The sequence below is a fragment of the Leptosomus discolor genome, chromosome 9, assembly GCF_034619465.1.
Source record: "Leptosomus discolor isolate bLepDis1 chromosome 9, bLepDis1.hap2, whole genome shotgun sequence".
Taxonomy (NCBI): domain Eukaryota; kingdom Metazoa; phylum Chordata; class Aves; order Leptosomiformes; family Leptosomidae; genus Leptosomus; species Leptosomus discolor.
Window position 1 is genome coordinate 15,649,291 of NC_141399.1, and position 20,249 is coordinate 15,669,539.

The window sequence follows — 20,249 nt, forward strand, 5'->3', positions numbered from 1 at the left end:
TAGAAGCTTTTTGTCTGCTCTTAAGCTGCTAAAATTGAGATCGCTCACTATAGTTCTAGATAGCTTACTCATTCTACACCAAAGGCAATGTTCTCTTCTAAGCTTTTACTTAGTGTTTTTGTTTTCTTATTTTTGTATTTAATAAGAATTCTTTTTATGGCCATAGCTCACCCTGGACTCAAGAATAAAATATAAATTTCCTGTGCCTTCTCAATGATAGATTTAGTAGGCCAATTCTTGTAAGAATTGGGAGGATTTCTCTTGAAGAACTTCCTGTAAAAAGGTTTTGAAATGTTCTCAGTGTATGAAGAAAGATTGTAAATTGCACTAAAGGTTTCTTAAACTGCTGCTCACCAATTGTGCTGCAAAATAGAACTCACATTTCATTTATTCTTTTTGTGCTTTTAAGGCAAATCGTAGTAGTTAAGTAAAACTGTTACTTGTTGAGAACTCTTGTATTTACACGCTCAATAGGATTCTTTTTCTCTTTGCCCTGGTAGTCACTTGAACACGAGGACTTGCAGAAGCAGGGATGACATTTGCTGCAGTAAGAAGTCAAATAATTAAACTTCTGTAATTCTTGCAACACTTTGGAAATAGCAATGCGATTTTTTTTTGATTAATTTAAGCAAGGTACTAAATAGCCTGACATTAAAATTGTGCAGTTTTACAAGATAATACGTAGTTTGCTGCTTTTCTTCTTTCTTTGTTCTCTTTCGATTTCTGTGTCATCCTTACTGCTTTGACTGCTACAGCAGCAAGCACCAGATAGTCCTCTGTGTATGACAACATCCTAGAGATCACATGACACAATGTTCTTTTTTTTATTATTCCTTTTTTTTAACATGTAAGCAGGTTTTAAACACCAACTATGTTTTTAAAATACCTTTTTCTCTACAGAATTTTTTAAATGAAGTGACAGGGTAGGTCAAGTATATAGATAGATTTCTCATCTCTCAAGCTTATCTAGTTGTGCTGTTTTCAGACATGATAAATCCTTGGGAAACTCAGCTAGTGTAAAGGACAATGATGTTTCTGTTCAGAATTTAGAAAATGGGCCACTGAGAGGTCTTTCTTAAAAAAACAACCAACCAAACAAACAAAAAAAACCCCAAAAAAATTCTTTCAGAGGGCATTTTATTAATGAGAATTACAATACTGGAAAATCTGCTATAGATTAACAAAGAACAGTAACAGTGTATCCAAATGGAACTGGTTGGATAATTAAATTCCTTTAATAGGTACTGAAATTTAAACCTCTTGATCCCCCTGACATAAGCATAACTCTTAAAAGTCATGGAACTTGATTCTAAAAGTGTAACATGGAAGAGTAATATTGGGATGATGATTAAGGATTTCAGATACCCTGGGAGGAAATTTATGCAGGAGTAAAACAATAGGCATTTAAATAAAGGAAAAAAAAAACCCTACAGCAACCCCCCCCTCCAAAAACTACCAAACTGCAAACCTGTAGCTATGAAATATAAAAAGAAGCTTTAATAAACCCCTGTTTATATATGTGTGCAGTTTATACCAGCAGTAAGGAAACAATTTGACTGGGATAACCTAATGGCAAGTAAAGAACCTGAAGACTGAAATCTTTAAGGAATACCATGCTTTCACTATTCTTACACTCATGTTTACCTGTTCATTGTTACCTTGTCTGTTTTGAATATATGTTCTTTTGTATGTCCGTTTTGGTTTCCTATTTTCATGCCGTGAAGCGCAAAAGACCCTCTTTCTATGGTTTCTTTTCTCATTAATAGAATTTTTTTTTTATATTGATTACAATTTATAAAGTATCTGCAGGGTATAATATTTGCCTTTTCTTGACTTAGGAAAACAGATTTTTTTTTTTTACTAAGACTTAATACAACTGTCAGGAGGATCATAACAAATGGCTAACACGTTGTCTGCTAAGTAAGAATGAAAAAGTTTCAGTAAGATTGGCATAAATGATGAAGTCCTGACAGTCATAATACCGAGATATGCCTAGCTTTTGTTTGTACTAACCAAAGTTATCTGCAAGCTTTTATCTGTGGTTTCTGTTTTACTGTCCTCTAAGATGCTGAAGGATGAACTTTCTGGGTCGAACACACGCACTAGTTGGGAGAATAACAAATTTATAACAACAGTTGAAATGCCTGTGGGCAAGTATAGAGAAAAAAAAAACAGTATAAAAGTAGATTATTAGCCCTTAAGTTCAGGCAACATTTGAATATTGATCTCATCTTTTTGTCCTCAGTGTTTAGATCTGACTTCTGTTTCATCACCACTGAGTGATGCTAAAGTATACAGATAATACATAGTATCATTTAATATAATCCCTTTTTTTATCCAAAGGCACTTCTCTTTTAATAATATTTAATTTGAGGCATGTTCTCAAACGTTCCCAGCCTAGTTGAGCTTCTTCTGTCCATATAGCTGTAGCTGTCTTGGTCAAAAAGGGTGTGTTTTGATATTCTTTATTTGCTTTCATTCCCTTCTGCAGTATGTTATTTTGGAATATAATGGCAGGGCTGACCTTGGTTACTCATGTTTTGTCTGAGTCTTTTTATCCTTTTCCTCTTTCAAAATGACAGTACATTGCTCAGAGTCCATTTTCTCTTCATCTGTGTGTTTCAGCAGAGTTAGAATACATGAGTTCAAAGAACAGTACTACTGGCTTCTCTGTTTCTTAAAGTACTCATTGAGTGAAGTAGGCTAACTGCTTTTAGAAGTTGAAGTTAAGCATCATGTGCCTAGTTTAGTGAACTAATAATTTTCATACCTCTGCTTTTTAGTGTCAGGAAGATCTTAAATAGGTTTTCATTAGTTACTGCTACAAGCTTCCCTTCTAGAAGTTCTTTAGAAAGAAGAAAGAGCAGAAAGAGCTCTCTGTAATTTGTAGTTGACGATTTGGAGATGTGTTCCAAACACAGGCACTTAAGTGTACATTTGTATTTTGTGCAACTGAAAGGAGCTGTAATACAGGCTTTTCCATGGCAACAAAACACTGTCTACTATATGCCATCAGCTGGTTATACTTTTACATATTGTTGCTTTCTTAGCTTTGGAGTTAAGGGATACCTTTTTTAAAAGAACGGTTCTGCAGACTTTCTTAAATTGGAAATGTGAAAACAGTGTTGAGAAAGAAGTAGAGACCAATTTATCTGAAGAATTTGCATAATGCTTGACCCTCTGTAATACTGTGCACAAAACTTGGCTAAAACAGCCGTTCATGCATCATAGTTCAGTGCAGATTTACACTACAAAAGTGAAAAAAAAAATTATTTCCAGTCCTCTTCATTGTAGTGTCACAGTACTTTTGCTAAGGCATGTCTTGCAGTTTTAAATATTCCTAATTAAGATTTTGGGCCTGGTTCTTCCTCTAAAATCTTACAGAAATCTTACACTGAACTCAGGAGAGATAAGATGAAGTGTAATTTCTATCTTTTCATCAACATAATATTTGAACTGCAAGTGTGAGTATGGTATGACCTTTCTGTTTTTCTCAATAAGCATAGTATAAAATGGTGAACAAAATTGACTGTTCAAAGATTCAAAACTGTTTCTATCATTTTGGACAGATGATGACACCTGTCAGACATAGGTTTCTAGAGTTCTTGTGAGGCTAAATACGTGGAAAAAACCCCCAACTTCTGAAAGAGATAGCTGGGTTGTTTTTTTTTTTTTATTGCTATTCATATCATATCTTTATGATTGATAATTGAGGTAAATTAGGATGAAAAAATAATTGTGGTGGACAAAAATAAGTCTTTTAATCAATACGCTGCTTCTCCACTGAACGTAAAAGACAACAAGAGAGAAGACTCAAGTAGGCAATGTTAGCATTTAGACGAAGGAAAATATTTATGAGCAGACTTTATTTCTGCCAGTGTGTGAGTCAAGGTGTAATATCTGTAAATTGGAACTTAAAGTCATAATGTTCTGAAAAAAACGTATTTGTTGTGTTGTCTCTTTTTTCAGACTTTCAGGATTCAGAATTTAAAGCTTTTCTCTGGAACCACCGATAAGAAACCACCTCCTTTTCTTTGTGATCACCTTCTTTTAGAGCTAGTATACAGCTGCTATGTGATTCTAGAAAGTACACTATCTGAGAGATTTAAAAAAAATAAAAATGCTACAGACTATTTCTCTTATTTGTAATTGTAGACTAAAAATTGATGAGGATTTTCTTTGAAAAGATTCTTATTTTCTAACTTTTTATAAAGCATTAGGTCTTTTGGAAGAGTGACCTTTGCTTCTGGATAAAAGGTTTCCCATTCTGTCTTACAGTTTTAAAGATCAAATCCTGCCACATATTTCTCACCCAAGATTGCTTCATGCAAGTTGGCATGCCTGTTTCTGGATGGCACCCTGATCTATAACGTATGATTGTAAGAATATTTAAGTATTACTGCTTTCATTCAAAAATTTCAAATCACTTTTCATAGAATGTGAAGAATCCTTCCTTCCGTTTCACAAATAAGGAAAGGGAGCAGAGAAAAGTAAGGTGGTTTGGTTATGGTTGCACAACAGGTAAACAACAGAGCAAGGAACAGACCCTGAGCCTTCTAACTCCAGTTTAGTGCTATAGCCACTGGACTACCCTGTCTTCACAGGCAGATGTTCTCTGATGGACGTTTCACAGAAATCCAGATGCTGTGGGATAATGCCCTTATATATGAAGATTGTAAAACAAGACCAATGTTGTCATTTCAAGAGATTTTTTTATAGATGTAAGACCAGTTAAGACACTTCAAGCAATGGCAATGCCGATGTTTCCTGGTTTTCAGAGATTAAGTTGGGTTGGACGATGGAGGGTTTCCCATGGTAGAAGTACTGCTGTAAATGTTTCTTCTGGTAATGTAATTAGGAAGTATTGGCTCCAGCTAATGTAACTTAAACAAAACATGTTGTCCTCGGCAAACTTGTTTAACAGGCATAGCCTTGTCTAAAAAGAAAACAGGGACATATAGTGTTTCCATGGAAACTCAGTTAAAATGCTGATTTGTGGATAGGATCATAATCAGTACCACAATCTAATCTGATTGAATTAAATGAAAAAGAGTCTTAGTTATGAAGTCACCACGGTATAAAAGTATCTGTACACATGCAGAAGTCATAGTCTTCCATCCTTATAGATACTTTCCAACTGAACATAAAAACAGGGAATAAAGCAAGGAAATTCTTGTTAGACCCTTCTCTTTTTCCTTCTATGGTCAGTTGTACCATTTTCAATACTAAAATCAAGATCAGAATTTAAAATAAATCTGTTTAAATATGGTTATAGCTTACTGCATCTCTAATGTCTGTGTTTGATTTCCTTTTTTTAATGAAAGGGAGAAGGGCTGTTCCCTTAGGGTAAGGCATATGAGCCTTGTACTCTGAAAGAATAGAGAAGATAATCTTTGCTTCCCTTATAGGCATTCTGAGAAGATTTATTAATTCTGAAAAAGATTCTGGCATCCTTGTTTATAAAATAGCAGTAAAACGCAGAGTTTATTGAATTGACCCTATTGGAAAATTAAGTATGTTTTATAAAATGTGTTATACCAACATTTCTAAGAGAAGCTTTGTCATTTAGAAATGTCTCCATTTTAGAAAGCAGTATTTCAAAGTTATTTTGATGCCTAGGAATAGAGTAGAGACTTCGGAATAACGTCCTAATGTTTACTGATTGCAGTGTTAAATAAGCACTTCTGGAAATCCCATCAGTATCAGTCTAACTTTGGTATATGCCTTAATAGCTGTAAAAATCTGGCCTTTGGAAAGCTTGCTTTCTTTTTAAGATTTGACTTTATACGACAACATAATTTCTGAAAATTCTTGCCAAAAGTCCTGTTTTGAGTGGAGATTTGAGGACTTTTTGCATCCTCCAGAGCTCCATTCCGGAAGGTGCTAAGTATTCTTATCATATGCTGGGCTTCCCTTAACTGTTACAGACTTGGATGAGCACTAGCAGTGCTCAACACCTTTCAGGCAGAAGCCCCAGCTGAATTTGCACCTATTTTACAACTTAGTAGAAATAGCAGCTATTTAGTATGATAAATCCTTAGTTTAATGGAATATCAAAGACAGCTACCTTTCAGCAGACCTTCTTGATTTATTTCAAAGTTGTTCCATTAGAGAGGATTACAGCTGGTATCCATGATACTGATTTCTCTCAAAAATTATTAATTTATACTTATAAAATATGCTTTACTGCTGTATCAAAACATAAATCCCACTAATTACTAGGATATAAATTGCAATATGCTAGTTGTTGAAGCATCTGGATAATGTAAGATATAGTACATTTGTACTTCTATTGTGGAAGTCATGTCAGCAATTTCACTATTTCCAGAAGGTAATAACTTGTCCAGAGAAGTTCACTTATGATCATAACTCAGCACACAGATCTCAGGCAATGATGAGATTTTATTAAGAAATTTTAAAATTCTGTCAGTGTCTTTTAATTTTATCAGTCTCATAATTTTCAAAAAGCCTTCTTTCTTTGTTGTTTTCTTGGTGTATCCATTCAAACTATTTATTAATATTGGCCATAAATTAATCAATAGATTTTTCTTTGTATTTTGTGGCATTAAGGAGATCTTTCCAACTTTGTCTAATGAAGAAAATAAGCTCTTGGTCAATATGAAAACCTCTCTCAGTTAATGAATATTCACAAGACCAGACCTAAGCAAACATTTCTGCTGAAGAGTATGTCGCGTTATGTAGCAATTTTGAAGATATTAATTTGTTATTTTTCCTGGAAAGTGGTAAGTAGACAAGTAAAATACAAAGCTGTCATTCTGTCCCCCAATGCCTGAACTGTTGGGTGCACATTAGCTATTTTCCAGTTCACACACTCAAAAATACACACATAGATAAAGCAAAAGATAAATTATTTTACCCAATACAGTTTATTCCTAAAAGGTAAAAATTAACAGTTCTTGAGAGAGTTTCAAAATGGTGGCAATAAAATGTTCTCATGAAATAAAGTTAAGTAAATGTGAAAATGTTCACGTTATGGCCAATGTTAATACATGGTTTTAGGATCTGGATAAACTTCAAAGACATGTTTATATGTAACATACTGAATACATCCTGAAAGATGGTATGTCTTTTCTTTTACGCATACAGAGAATATGAAAAAGAAGAAAATTTATATTACAGTATACTGGAAAATCTTTCAGTGTCATTAATCTAAGATTACTTTCCATTCCTGACATGATTTAAATCTCTAGTTCAGGATATTCCAAGAATGCTAGTTTATAGCTCTAATACTAGCTCCTATTTTTGTTGAGGAAATAGGCAGCTGTGTTCGTTTCCACAGAGATTCAATAAAAATGCATTTTTGATCCAAAAATGAAAAAACAGGCAAACAAAACTGCTTTTGCAGCTAATACTCTTCATGGAAATGTATAATGGCTGTACCTTTTGCTATTACTATCTTTTAAAATTGTTCAGTAAAAGACATAAACATCAATCAGGAGGGCTGCAAATCCACCAGCACTATTTTCTTTGTATTTGCAACTACGTAATACTACAGAACTACACATGTCTATTTCAAACACATAAATGTGCACACCGAGTCTTTTGGGCCCATACTTTTTTTCATACCTTTCTAAAACTATAGATTAACACCATGTGGTTAAACAGCAAAAACATGGCTAAATAAAGTAATGATCTTAGAAAAATAAAAACATGAGAACTATTCTGGAACATGACAGTAAGGGACCTTGACAGGCTGGAGAAGGGACCTTGACAACCTGGAGAGGTGGGCCCATGCAAACCTCACGAAGTTCAAAAAGGCCAAGTGCAAGGTCCTACACCTGGGTCGGGGTAATCCCAAGTGCAGACACAGGCTGGGTGATGAATGGATCAAAAGCAGCCCTGCAGAGAAGGACTTGGAGGTGCTGGTAGATGAAAAGCTGAATATGAGCCAGCAATGTGAGCTCGCAGCCCAGAAAACCAACTGCATCCTGGGCTGCATCAAGAGAAGTGCGGCAAACAGATCAAGGGAGGTGTTTCCCCACCTCTACTTTGCTCTGGTGAGACCCCACCTGAGTACTGTGTCCAGCTCTGGGGCCCTCAGCAGAAGAAAGACATAGACCTGCTTGAGCAGGTCCAGAAGAGGGCCAAGAAGGTGTTCACGGGGCTGGAGCACCTGCCCTGTGAGGACAGGCTGAGAGAGTTTGGCTTGTTCAGCCTGGAGAAGACTCTGGGGACACCTTACAGCAGCCTTCCAGTGCTTAAAAGGGGCCTGCAGGAAAGGTGGGGAGGGACTCTTGATCAGGGAGTGTGGTGATAGGATGAGGGGTAACAGTTTCAAACTGAAAGAGGGGAGATTTAGATTAGATATAAGGAAGAAATTCTTTACTGTGAGGGTGGTGAGACACTGGCACAGGTTGCCCAGAGAAGCTGTAGCTGCCCCCTCCATGGCAGTGTTCAAGGCCAGGCTGGATGGATCTGGTGGAAGACGTCCCTGCACATGGCAGGGGTTTGGAAATAGATGATCTTCTTGGTCCCTTCCAACTCAAACCATTCTGTGATTCCATGACTTATAAAACATCGCGTAAGTACGATGGGGTCATATGAAGGGCTGCAGAGTTGTATTGAAGATGAGGTATTTCTGATGTATTTGACTTCAGATAACATTACTTATTTTTAGTAATTCAAAGTAATTTGCTAATCACAGTATAGCACAGACAGTTTGTAGAGAATGTCACTATTATTGTTATAACTCAGTCAATAAGAAATCCAAGACTTATTTCCAAATGATGTGATTTGATAAAATGTTGGGGTTTTCTCACTCAGTGTCCTAAGTCTGGTTTGACTAGTGAGTTTTCATGTGTTCACATACCTTGTATGCATGTAAGTACCCGTGATGATAACTGGATAGAGGAAGCAATTGGTAGTCAGTGTGTTCTGCAAGCAGGAAGAGTTGAGTTCTGTAGGTCTCTCCACTCTGTGCTAAGATTGGTAGCAGTAGAATCTCCATGTCTTGGCTTATAGGTCAATGGTAGGATATAAGGCACTGAAGTGATATGGGAGAAACTGGACAGAGACCTCATGAGTTCATTTTGCAGTGGATGCTGTCTTTAATTTCTCATCCAAAGTATTCTGTGCCTGGTGGTAGGACAACTTGTAGCCATTCTGCTATGACAGGATTTCAGTTTGGGATGGATAAACCTCTTTGGAAATAAGAGCAATAGAAGTTTTGCCCATTTCTGAAACCAGCCTTTCTCACAATGTTGAGATATGTAGACATTTTTTCACCAAAACAATTAGGTAGTAGCCAGGATCAAGTCTGAAAAAAAGAAGAAAATATCAAGGTTTGAATATGTTGTATTTTAGCTACAAGTGGAAACTGAAAGCCTGACATCTCTTAAGAGAATCTGGTCACAGCCTCCAAAAGTTTAGATAAGTATCCTAATTTCTGGATGTTTGTCTGAACTTTGAGCCTCTTAGGGTTTATTGTAAACTTGAAACCACAGCCTTTTGGCTGAGATGTAAAAGGTATACTGGCTAAGCTACTTCAAATTATGACCTCAGTTGTAAGAAGTAAAGCTTTTTTTGAGAACTTGACAAGTTGTGGATCCTCCCTTAAGATTTATAAATGTGCTTACGACTATATACTGTTCTTATTTTTCATTTCAGTCACAGGATGTATTTGAATATTGCCAAAAAATGAGCAAGAAAACCCTGTAAATCTAAAAAAATGCTTAGGGAGTTATTAAAATACTATTGCTGCTTCATTATTTTAGTGTTACTGTTGTCAGATTTCAGTTTTCACATGCTTCCTGTACCATCAGAATTCAGAAATATTTGTCAGACTAGTGGCCATGCAGGGTTGTGTTGGAAGAAAGCTGGAGGCCCATAGGAATTCCTTATAAAAATTCTGCCACCAGAATATTTTCTTTATGGTGCTGCTTGCCTTCTCTCTGAATGCTACTGAAGCATTTCTGAGACTAATAAAAATACTACCCAACCCATTTTTTTTTCCTTTCTTTCTTTTTTGGTAATGTAATGAACCAGGTGTCAGATATTTTCTAAAAGTCACAGGAAGGATACTCCAGACAGCAGACAAGGCTTAACCATACCCCACCTAACCCCCTTAAAATTGGGCAGTCTAAACCACTATTTTATACTATCAATGTATTTCTTCTGTTTCTCAGGAGCAAGGCATATATCTTCCCAGCAAAATGCACTTGCTGTAATTTTGCATGCCGAGTGGTTACCTCCCTCCAGGCTTACGGGAGGATTTTTTGTGGGGTTTTTTTTTTTTTTTTTGTTACAAATGGACTGCCGAGTAGCTCCCTCGGGCTGTGTTCCTGGTACACAAGGTTTATCATGGGGTAAAAGAGTAGATTTTTGTGGGAACCCTTTGTTAGAGTGTTGGCAGCTTCTATCTTGTAATGTTTGAAATACAGTGTAACTGTCTGAATGATAATTTACAGATAACCTGTTTCCCTCCAAGCTCCTCGGTGAAGACTCCTGGAGAGGCAATGGACTTTAAGGCAACAGCATCTATATTTTTTAATGTTTTCACTCAATTTATATCCTTTTTGTGTTTCCTGCTGCTCCTGCTGCTACTTCATTAGTCCTCTAGAAGGAAGATATGTGTCAGGGAGTCAAAGGGAGTCCGGTTTATGATGATGTTCACAGACTGCCCTTCACAGTTCAGTTTGTCAGGGGTTGGCTGCAAACCAAGCCTTTCAGCTTTCCCTGGTGGTTTGAGTTTGGATGAACTTCGGCCTCCCAGCAATCATCATCCTGCTCCCCTTTCAGCTTCACCTCACGTCAAGTTCCCAATATCTGCTCCCTTTCTGCTTGAGCTTGGCCTCCAGGAAATACCACTTGCCACCACCTTCCCTGTATCTTGGCAGTTTCTATCCAGGCGACTTCTTCTACCACTAATTCTAAAAATCTTCTGGAAGAAAATAGCAGGTTTGAGGTCCATGAGTAAAAACGCAGAACTTCAACTTTCCGTTGTCCATTTAAGAAGAATTCACTCACTCACATGTTGCATTCTGATAGCTCTGATGAAGGAAATATTCTTTGTGTCAGTAAAATCTTGTGATATCTTATGACATCTTATGACATATGAAAATTCTCCTACAACAAACTGATTTATGTATTATGTAGGGCTTACAAATGTATGTGTATGTGCGTCATTCCACTTAGATAAAAATATAAAGGCAAGATATCACTAATAATACAGGACTTTTTCCTGAATATGTGTTTAAAATTCAAAACTGTGTGGTAATTTGTACTTTGAGATTTTTTTTTGTATTTTACATTGTATCTAGGTTAAGAAAAGATTCATTTACAGAAAACTCAATCTGTAAATGTTAATGAGGCACTGTAGCTCAAATTTAAGTGGAAAAGGTAAGGTAAATGCACATTTACATGGATTTCACATGGATTTAATATTAAAATAATTGTAACATAATAAAATAATTTAAGGGTACTTTACAAAGGACATATTGTGGCATTAGGTAAGAAGGTTTCATGTTGGAGAAGCTACAAGAAAAGTTGTAAAGAACATTAGAAATCTTCATAGAGTTAAATAATAATTTTTAAAAAACACAGCACAACACATTTCAGTGAATAGTTTGGATAATAGTAGCATCTTATCCAAATGTATAACTGCTATTTTATTTTTGCTGAGGTAGGAATTATGCTTTATTACAAGAAAAATATAAGAAAGTACACAACTGCTAGACACCTTTCTGTCAATTTTACTCTTTTATCACAGGCTACTTATAATGCTTCATTATCAAGATGGCTGGTATGACCACCAAGCTTTGAGGTTGCCCAACACTTCCAATTATAAGCTCATGCTTTCAGTATATTAAAAAATAGCCAGACTTAAACTGTTAGGTTGATTTTTTTTGTGTGTTGGGTATCTGAATTAGATTCAGACATTCCAGAGAATAAAACTAATATTTTTTCATGTTAAAAGAAAATACTGGGGATCTTCTGTTTGAAGAGAGGTACTGAAGAAAATGGACTGGGGTGAGAAGAGGAAGGTATGGGTAGAATGGAAAAGATCACTGAGATCAAGAAAGAAACTGAATGAAGTGTGAAGACTGGAAGGGTGAAACTGCTTTTTACTGAGCAAGTAAACTGAAACTGGGATTAGAAGCTTTCTGGGAAATGCACATTTGATGAAAGCTCATTCACATTTTTTATGTATCCTGCATGTGATACTGACTATCACTGGGAATATAGCTATGTTGGATGATATTGAAGCATAACTATATTACTGTAAGAGACTGCCTGTTGCCCTAAGACTTCTTGGATTTGGGCGGGGGGGGGGGGGGGGAAATCTGTATGTTTTCTTTTTGATTACAGTATGTAACACATATGTTTTGTAAGTATTTTTAAGGGCATCATCTTTGGTGGTGGGAGTCTTCCATTAGACTGTACTAGAGGTACTTTTTGTCAGTTATGGTGTTTATTTCTCAATATTGTGCATTGGGGTATAATATTGAGCGTCTCATTCTATGACTGAGCTAAAAACCAAAGACAGAGAGATTTTGAACAGATTTACAGTATAAATAAAAGAAGTGTAATCAAACCAGGAAAACTTTTAAGCAGTTAAAGATTTCCTGGAATATTTCACATTTAGTTATTAGGTATTTTAAAAGAGAGTAATAGGCAATACAAGTAGGCAGAAAGAAGGGAATCTTAAGGACTCTAAGCTTAATACTCAAAGGCGATACAGATTAAAAAAATAATCCTACTACAAATCTGTCTCCAAGATTTCTTATTTTGAAGCCAAGTTAAACTTCATTTAAGATAATTCCATCAGAAATAGGAGGCCCAAATATCCTCAAAATGTTGAGTGTCTTTTATGTATGAGAAAGAATCTTATTCTACACTGTAAAAAATTTTTCTGACCTTGCCGATCTAGTGCTTTTATATAGTGTAACAGTCTATAGATAGTTCACAGAATGGAAATTGTTTTAGCTTTTACTACTTTTCCCTTAATTATGTATTTGGAATCCATCTGCCACATTTATATGGAGATTTAGCTCCGCTCTTGCCTGAAATAAGACTCTAATCTATTTTCTTCTCTTATTTTAAGTAAGAGATTATTCTTTTTACTTAGAGTCTAAGAGCTCTTGTAATTCTGTGCACAGAAGTAATTTGTTGAGGAAGGCTTTCCTTATCTTTCTGTTCATTTCCTTAACCATGGAGATCTTAAAATGAATACAAGCAATCCTGATCTATTCTTAGTTATTTGTTTTCCTTCATGTTTGACTTGATAGTAAGCAGCCCTGAGCTCTGTAGAAGTTAAGCACTTCCCAGTACTTCTATCCTCAAAGCATAGAGTGAAATATTACCCTCAGCCATGGAATCAATGCATAAGGTAATAACTTATTTAATAATAATTATCACTGAGCCAAGAATTTAACTTTGTAATTCTCAACCATATGTTATGTCATAGGGTATGCACTACAGAATAACAACCACTTTATTAAACAAAGGAAAGAAATCTCAGGAGTTTAATAACTTTTTTCCACAGGCAGCATTAAAGGTATTTATTGGAATCACCTAAGTAAATTTGCTGATATGATTGAAACGAAAAATTTAGTATGCAATATTCATTTGAAATAACATATATTGTGTTATACGGAGGAAGAGCCTTAATACCCCTCTGTCAGCTTGCATTAGTTGATCTCCTGTATACTTCTAGCTCCAGCCCACCCTCCCCAGTGACATTACAAAGCAAATACAGTAGTGAAGACAAAACCTTTTCTCCTGATTTTTACCCATTTTTTCCTGGCCAAAGAAAAACTATTTGTATCCCTTGGCCATTTTGGTTAAACCAAGCCTGCAAATGATGAAGAATACTTTATAATACACTTTAAAATGTATATTCCATGAAAGATCAATTGTAGGTTTTTTTGTTTGTTTTTTTTTTGTTGTTTTTGTAACAATGTGGGTGTTATCTGGACACCTTGCTGAACAATATTTAGAAAAATTGCAGTGCAATTACACTTTTTGTCTCTAACCTCTGTGGTAGCTGAGGCTAAACAACGAATTTGTGACATGGGACATGTAATTCTGAATTTTTATGTTTTCCCTTTTCCCCTACATGTAGCCAGTTTGCAAAGACAGATTTAAATATAAAGTAGCTTGAAGCACAGATAATTAATTCTGAAGTTCTGAAATGCTGAAGCAGTAGGGATTGCTCAGAAGAGTGTATTGTTTCTAACACCTTTTGAAGTATATTTGAATAGTTCTTAAGGCATTAAATGACCCGACCAAAAACTATCCTGTGCTAGTTACAATATTCTTGAACAGCTCAGTGAATGTGAAAATGCTTTAGTATCACCTCAGGGGTTGACAAGGAAATTATTTTCCCATGCATTAACACTGTTAATTTTTTGAATGTAGAGGCATTCAAATAATTATTAACTGAATTGTAGGAAACATTCATAATTGTAATTTATTATCTATTGCGTAGGGTATAGAATATTTAGAAGTTACTCATTCAGTGGCCTAGAAGCTCCTATGTGGAATTGTGCAAGGAACAAAACATGAAGAAACTGAAATGGTGAGATTAAAATCTCGCATTAAGATACACTCTTCAGAGAAAATGTTTATTGCTGCTTTCACCGTACCAAGTTTATGGGAGCTGTGTTTTCTCCTCCTATCCTGCAACATAGGTACAGATCATAGAATCATTTAGGTTGGAGAAGACCTTTAAGATCAAGTCCAATCATAGATCGAGTCCAACGTCATGTAGCACTTCATTATTTAATAACAAGTAAAAGGATTACAAAATTCTGAGAAAATACTTCACAAGGGAAATTATAATCTGTTGTGTGTTGTACTTAAAATGTTGCCATTATAACATTGTATTACCTTGACCAGCATAGACCAAGTTGAAGATGCATTTCTGTTTTACCTCCTTCAATGGTAAAAGAATAGTGATACAGGTCTTTTAAAAGTTAGGTAGAGAAATAAACTGAATCTTTTTAGAAAAAATAAAGACTACAGTAACTAAATTGATAATGCCTGGGCCTTCAGTTTCCACACAAACTACACTACTGCTGAAATCATGGGATTCTGCTCAAGTGGGAGCAAGCCCAGTATTTCTCACTGTCTTTTCTTTCCCTCACAGTCTGTCCAAGAAAACACCAAATTTCATAGGGTTGATACTATCAAAACAAAACTGCAGCTGCTTGCCTCCCCTCATCTTCGTGAAGAGGGGTGCTCTACATTTCATAGAAATTAGTCCCAGTATTTAAATTGTCTTTACACTACAGCATTCCATTGTGCAACTTATTAAAACTTACACATGGAATCTTTTACAGATGAGCTTTGTTGTAATTATCTTGTTACTGTTTCAGATTATCTCTCATATGGTAAGTAATAAAATAGAGAACCTTCAGTACATATTCACTTTCTTTTTCTTTAAGGAAGATTCTAGGCTGTATATACTTAGCACTTCTCTATAAAACATTTACACTTAAATCTTAGAATCATAAGATAATTTAGATTTGGAGGGCTGTTCCGAGGTCATCTAGTCCAACATCCTTCTCATATTTATATGTACATACAACTTCATTACGGGAGAACAATAGTTTTAATTATTCCTTAATGTTTATTACACTTTCATTAATAGTTTACAAGAGCAAAAATTACATTTAATCAAAAGTTGCTTTGCCAGGTATTTTAAACAGTCCAGCCGTGGCAGATCAAATAATCTCTGAATTACGGAGACATATCACTGACATGTAATGGAATATTTTGTATTCTGATATCACTGTTATTGATCTGTACTAGTATTTTGCAGTTTATGTATACTATAGGTCTTGGATAGATTCTGTATGTATTGGATATATAAGCACAAACAGATGATCTTTCATAAACATAGTGGAATATATCTTTTTCTTCATCCTTTAAAGCTTAATAAATGTTTCTTACAGGTTTCAACCTTAAACTGATGTTTGATAACAAGTCTGTCCTTTTACATCATCAGGATAATGAACTTAACAATTTTCTCAGTTTTGGCAACTGCTTCTTGGAGTGTGAGCTCTAAAGGATTGACTTTATCAGGACATTAAATGAACAATATCTAACTGCAGTCCACTCATCTGTGCCTCTTAAGAGCAGCAATATTTCTAACTGATAGAAGTCAACTTTGCAGAGTACAGATCTGTGTTTTATTCTAAGCCTCACTATTGTGACTCTCTATATCAGATCTTTGTGTGACCTGTGGTATTCGTTTCCTTTATGCATCATTTTCATAGCAACAAAATAAGAATATTAAGACTCAACCACAATTAGTGACTATTTTGAGATTCTTTTTTGAGAGGTACTCTATAGTAAGTACAGGTAGTTGAAGTTGTAAGTGTTCATGAATGAGCGAGGAACAGAATTTAAAAGGCGCCTGAGTCCAGAGATAGAGACAAGCATTTTGGAGGATTTATAGAAATAGTTACATGGATTATGAATCTGCTTGGTTATGGAACCATAGAAATCAGTAGGAGTTAATAACAACTGTGCATAAACACTTCCAAAAATCTGCATCTTTAAAAATATAAACACTTTTGAACATCCATTTTTCAGGAACTCAGACATTCAAAACAGATTAGTCAGAAGACACTGTTATAAAATCACTCAGGGAAAGATGCAGCCCCACGGTTCTATATATCTTGATTTCTTTGTTCCTCAGAGAAAAACGCCTACTGGCTTACAGCTATGACCCAGCTGAGAAGTGAGGTTGACTCCACTGGGTCCTGTCAGGTTACCTTTAAACTGAGAGCTCAGAAACGTTCAAAGATTCACAACACAGATTTAAGAATTTATATTTTTCCAACGCAGAGTAAAGGTGACCATTTCTCACTCCAGTTTCCTTTAGATATGTCTTACTGCTCAGAAAGCTTGTTCATTCTGGATCTTTTGGAAAAGATTTCTGATCCTCCATGGTCAGAAAGCTACTGATTCCACCTGAAGTCTGCGAAAGATGACATTCTTTGTGGGTTGGATTCTTAAGACTGTTAGAGTCAAATCTAGGTCTTGATTTAGCAAGGTGCCTATTTGTGTATCTAATGTTGATCATGTGGCTTGATTCAGGGAATCCAACAGGAAAGTTCACATGCATAAAACAAGGCTTGCTGAAATCAATATGACTTGTACTGATATAAATGGTTTTACATTAATTCTTACATGATTAAATGGATTGACAGAAATGTAGTATGAGATTGAACTTTCAAATACTGATATGGCATCCAGAAGCAGTATGATTTGCTTTGGAAAGTTCCTGAAAATGTGTGTGTTTTGCCTCCACTTCAGAAAAAGCAGATAGGATGTGCAGATCACCTGCATGCTAGGAATTAACCTAAAGGCAAACAACAGATGAAGAAAACATGTGCTGCGTGGTTGTCAGATAGCATCTTTTCATTGACCATAAAATAAATTACTAGATAATAAAACGTAACTGGTGAGAGTCTCCTCTGGAGCTTATTCAAAAAGGAGAAATGGGTTTCTCTACTTACTCTCTTAAGCAAAATTGTCCATGAGTTACAGATAGCAGAAACCTATTTATAACCTGCTATAATAAGAAAAGTCCTTATGTAATTTCACATCCCATTGTATCAGTTCATTACAGATTTTACTACCCACTAACACAAAATAAAATATATACATGACATCAGCATGTGTGTATTTGCAAAAACAAGTACCAATAATCTAAATGTAAATGTGTTTTTAAATGATCCCTGCTGTGGATCTTTGAGGAGGAATGAATAAATTACATTTTCTCTAATTTTCCAAAGCAATGGAATTTTCTTTGTTTTGTTTGTTTTTAAACAAAATGTTAGAGCAATGAATTTGCTAAAAGTTAGGTCTTCAGACTTTCAAGGCTTTAAAAACTGTAGCTTTTGTGAAGAAAATAGTATACTAAGGCTATAGATTAATCACTAGGGCCCAGTTCATTCTTTTTACCCTAGAAATTGTGTCCTCTACCCTGACATGAAAGTGCTGTAAGTCACTGAACTAGAACCCGTTGATAAATTGTACTGAACAACTGGATTATCATTTGGGACAAGGCCAGCACTGAAAGATGTTTGCAGAAAAGCCTAGCACAAGTTGTGCTCTGTGAGTGAGCGAGAGCATAAGAGGTATAGTCCAGGGATGCAGCAATACCTGGCAGGAGCTACCAAAGCAGGTGTCTTTAGCTCCTCTGTCCCTGTCTCCCTGCCATATCTTTCATCATATTAAATTCTTTTAAATAAAGGGAAGCTAATTCAGAAATTTTCAGCACAGGTAGAGGGATATGCTGTCATTCTCTTAGTTTAGGCAGGTGAAACCAGAAGAATCAACTCCCTTTGGAGCTTTTGCAAACCACAATGCATGATATTGTTATTCAACAGAAGAAATGTAGTGCTAGGTCTGATAGGAACATTGAACTAGGCTGGAAGAAAGATTCATTGATATTATGAAAAACGTGATCCCACCTGAGGTTATGAGAAATGTATCATTTAAACCGGTATTATCTTGAATCATTATTCAAAAAATTACAAGATATTGTCATTAGTATTCTTTTTTTTCTGATATTTGAAAACCAGTAATGTTTGTCAGATAAGATATTTTCATTTGACAGAATTTCACATAATGCTTTGAATTTCAGTTTTTAAAAGAAGCTTTTAATGTTTGAAATAGGCTGCTTGACTTCCACCAATAATTCATAGATTAAATGACCCAAAAGCGGATGATCACTTGTAATGGTAACCATTTTAATGTTGTTTCAGCAAAAACCACATAGTGTGTGTTCCTACAGCTGTTGCATTGGTATCAGTAAAATACAAATTTGAGATAGATGTGAACATAAATATGTTCAGCTTGTGGTTCTTTTATATAAGTTACGGAGACATACGCAATTTGAATGATGTTTGCCTTGTATATTCTTCACATTACATTAGCAAAATCTTTCTGTTTAACAAAACTGTAAATGGTTTAAAATATGACTGGTCTCCAGTTGTGTGATTTTATTTTAGGTCTTACTTTCTCTTTTTATTATAATACTGTTTTTCCTTTGGTTAATTTTAAATAATAATTTTGAAGGAATTAAACATGGTGGGTTTATTTTATTTAATTTTTTATTTACATCTTTCCCAGCTGTAGGTATCCAGATGAAACTTGAATTTTTCCAGCGGAAATTTTGGACTGCAAGCAGACAGGTATATTTTAAATGAAATGTTCTTTGTCATTGAATCTATAACAGCTTTCTAAATTTGCAGGTGATGATCTGCAATTTTTTTGTCACAAGCAAACCTACTGTAAAGGAACAATGTATTTGAAATATGTAGTGGCTATCTCTCTGATCTATATTCCAGTTCATCACTACAATAAAGAGAATTCAGTGGTCAAAACCAGTTGCTTGATCCCATATTTATGGAAGCAAGTAGAAAGATCATTAATTTTAGGCCCCTATATGTAAGGAGTAACTTTGTTGGCCCTCTCCCTCAGAAAAAGTGGAAACAGTAAACCAAACTGCAGTAGTTACTTGTTTTCAGTGATAGCAGAATTATGCCTTGTCTTCTAACATTCAGTAACTGAAGTGTCATGTAGATTAAGTAACTAAACTAGGTTGCTCAATCATGGTTGGCATTCATAGTCTTTAATAAATTACACCTAAAATGTGCAGGATATAGAATTTGTACTCATTGGAGAAGATAATCATATACTCTGTAAATATTGAGAGATACCAAACCTATTTTGAGAATAAATTTGAACTGTACTATTTAGAAAATAACCCCTAAAATGCAGGTTCTACTCCACCCCTATTGGAAAAACGTGTATTCTTGTCTATTAATGGTCTGCTAGCTTCTAACATATGGAGGAGACTATGGTGTTTAAAACTGTTGGAATTGTTACAGTGTGAATGCACCCTTTCTCTGCAGACAACAACAGAACAGGATTGGTGAACAGATTTAAAACTTTCTTAGTCATTTTTAGAGCAATTGCTGTCAGATAAAAATGCAATCAATATCAACTTCTTTACAAGTGTGCTCATACAGATATTTAAAATGTCATATTGTGTAATCATCAAACGACAAATGAAAATATTTTACTGATTTTTGATATTGTCTCTAGTGTGCATCTCTTGATGGCAGATGTGCTATAAGTTGTGATGATGAAGTAAGTATTTAACAGGTAGTTTTTTTCAATTTGTACCTCTACTGCGGTAGAACATAAAGTTGATTAATTTACTTTGAACATCTCATTGTACATTATAATCTGGCGTGATTTGGAAT

General features: G+C 35.2%; 1 protein-coding gene across 1 annotated transcript in view; it reads left to right on the top strand.

Moving 5' to 3' along the window:
- Positions 1 to 20,249, top strand: part of CACNA2D3 (calcium voltage-gated channel auxiliary subunit alpha2delta 3) — a 466,721-nt gene that overhangs the window by 401,032 nt on the left and 45,440 nt on the right. The window contains exons 28-29 of the mRNA XM_086470039.1: positions 19,111 to 19,172; positions 20,089 to 20,133. Of these exons, the coding sequence (XP_086326165.1) occupies positions 19,111 to 19,172; positions 20,089 to 20,133 (107 nt within the window). The remainder of the gene's footprint in view (positions 1 to 19,110; positions 19,173 to 20,088; positions 20,134 to 20,249) is intronic.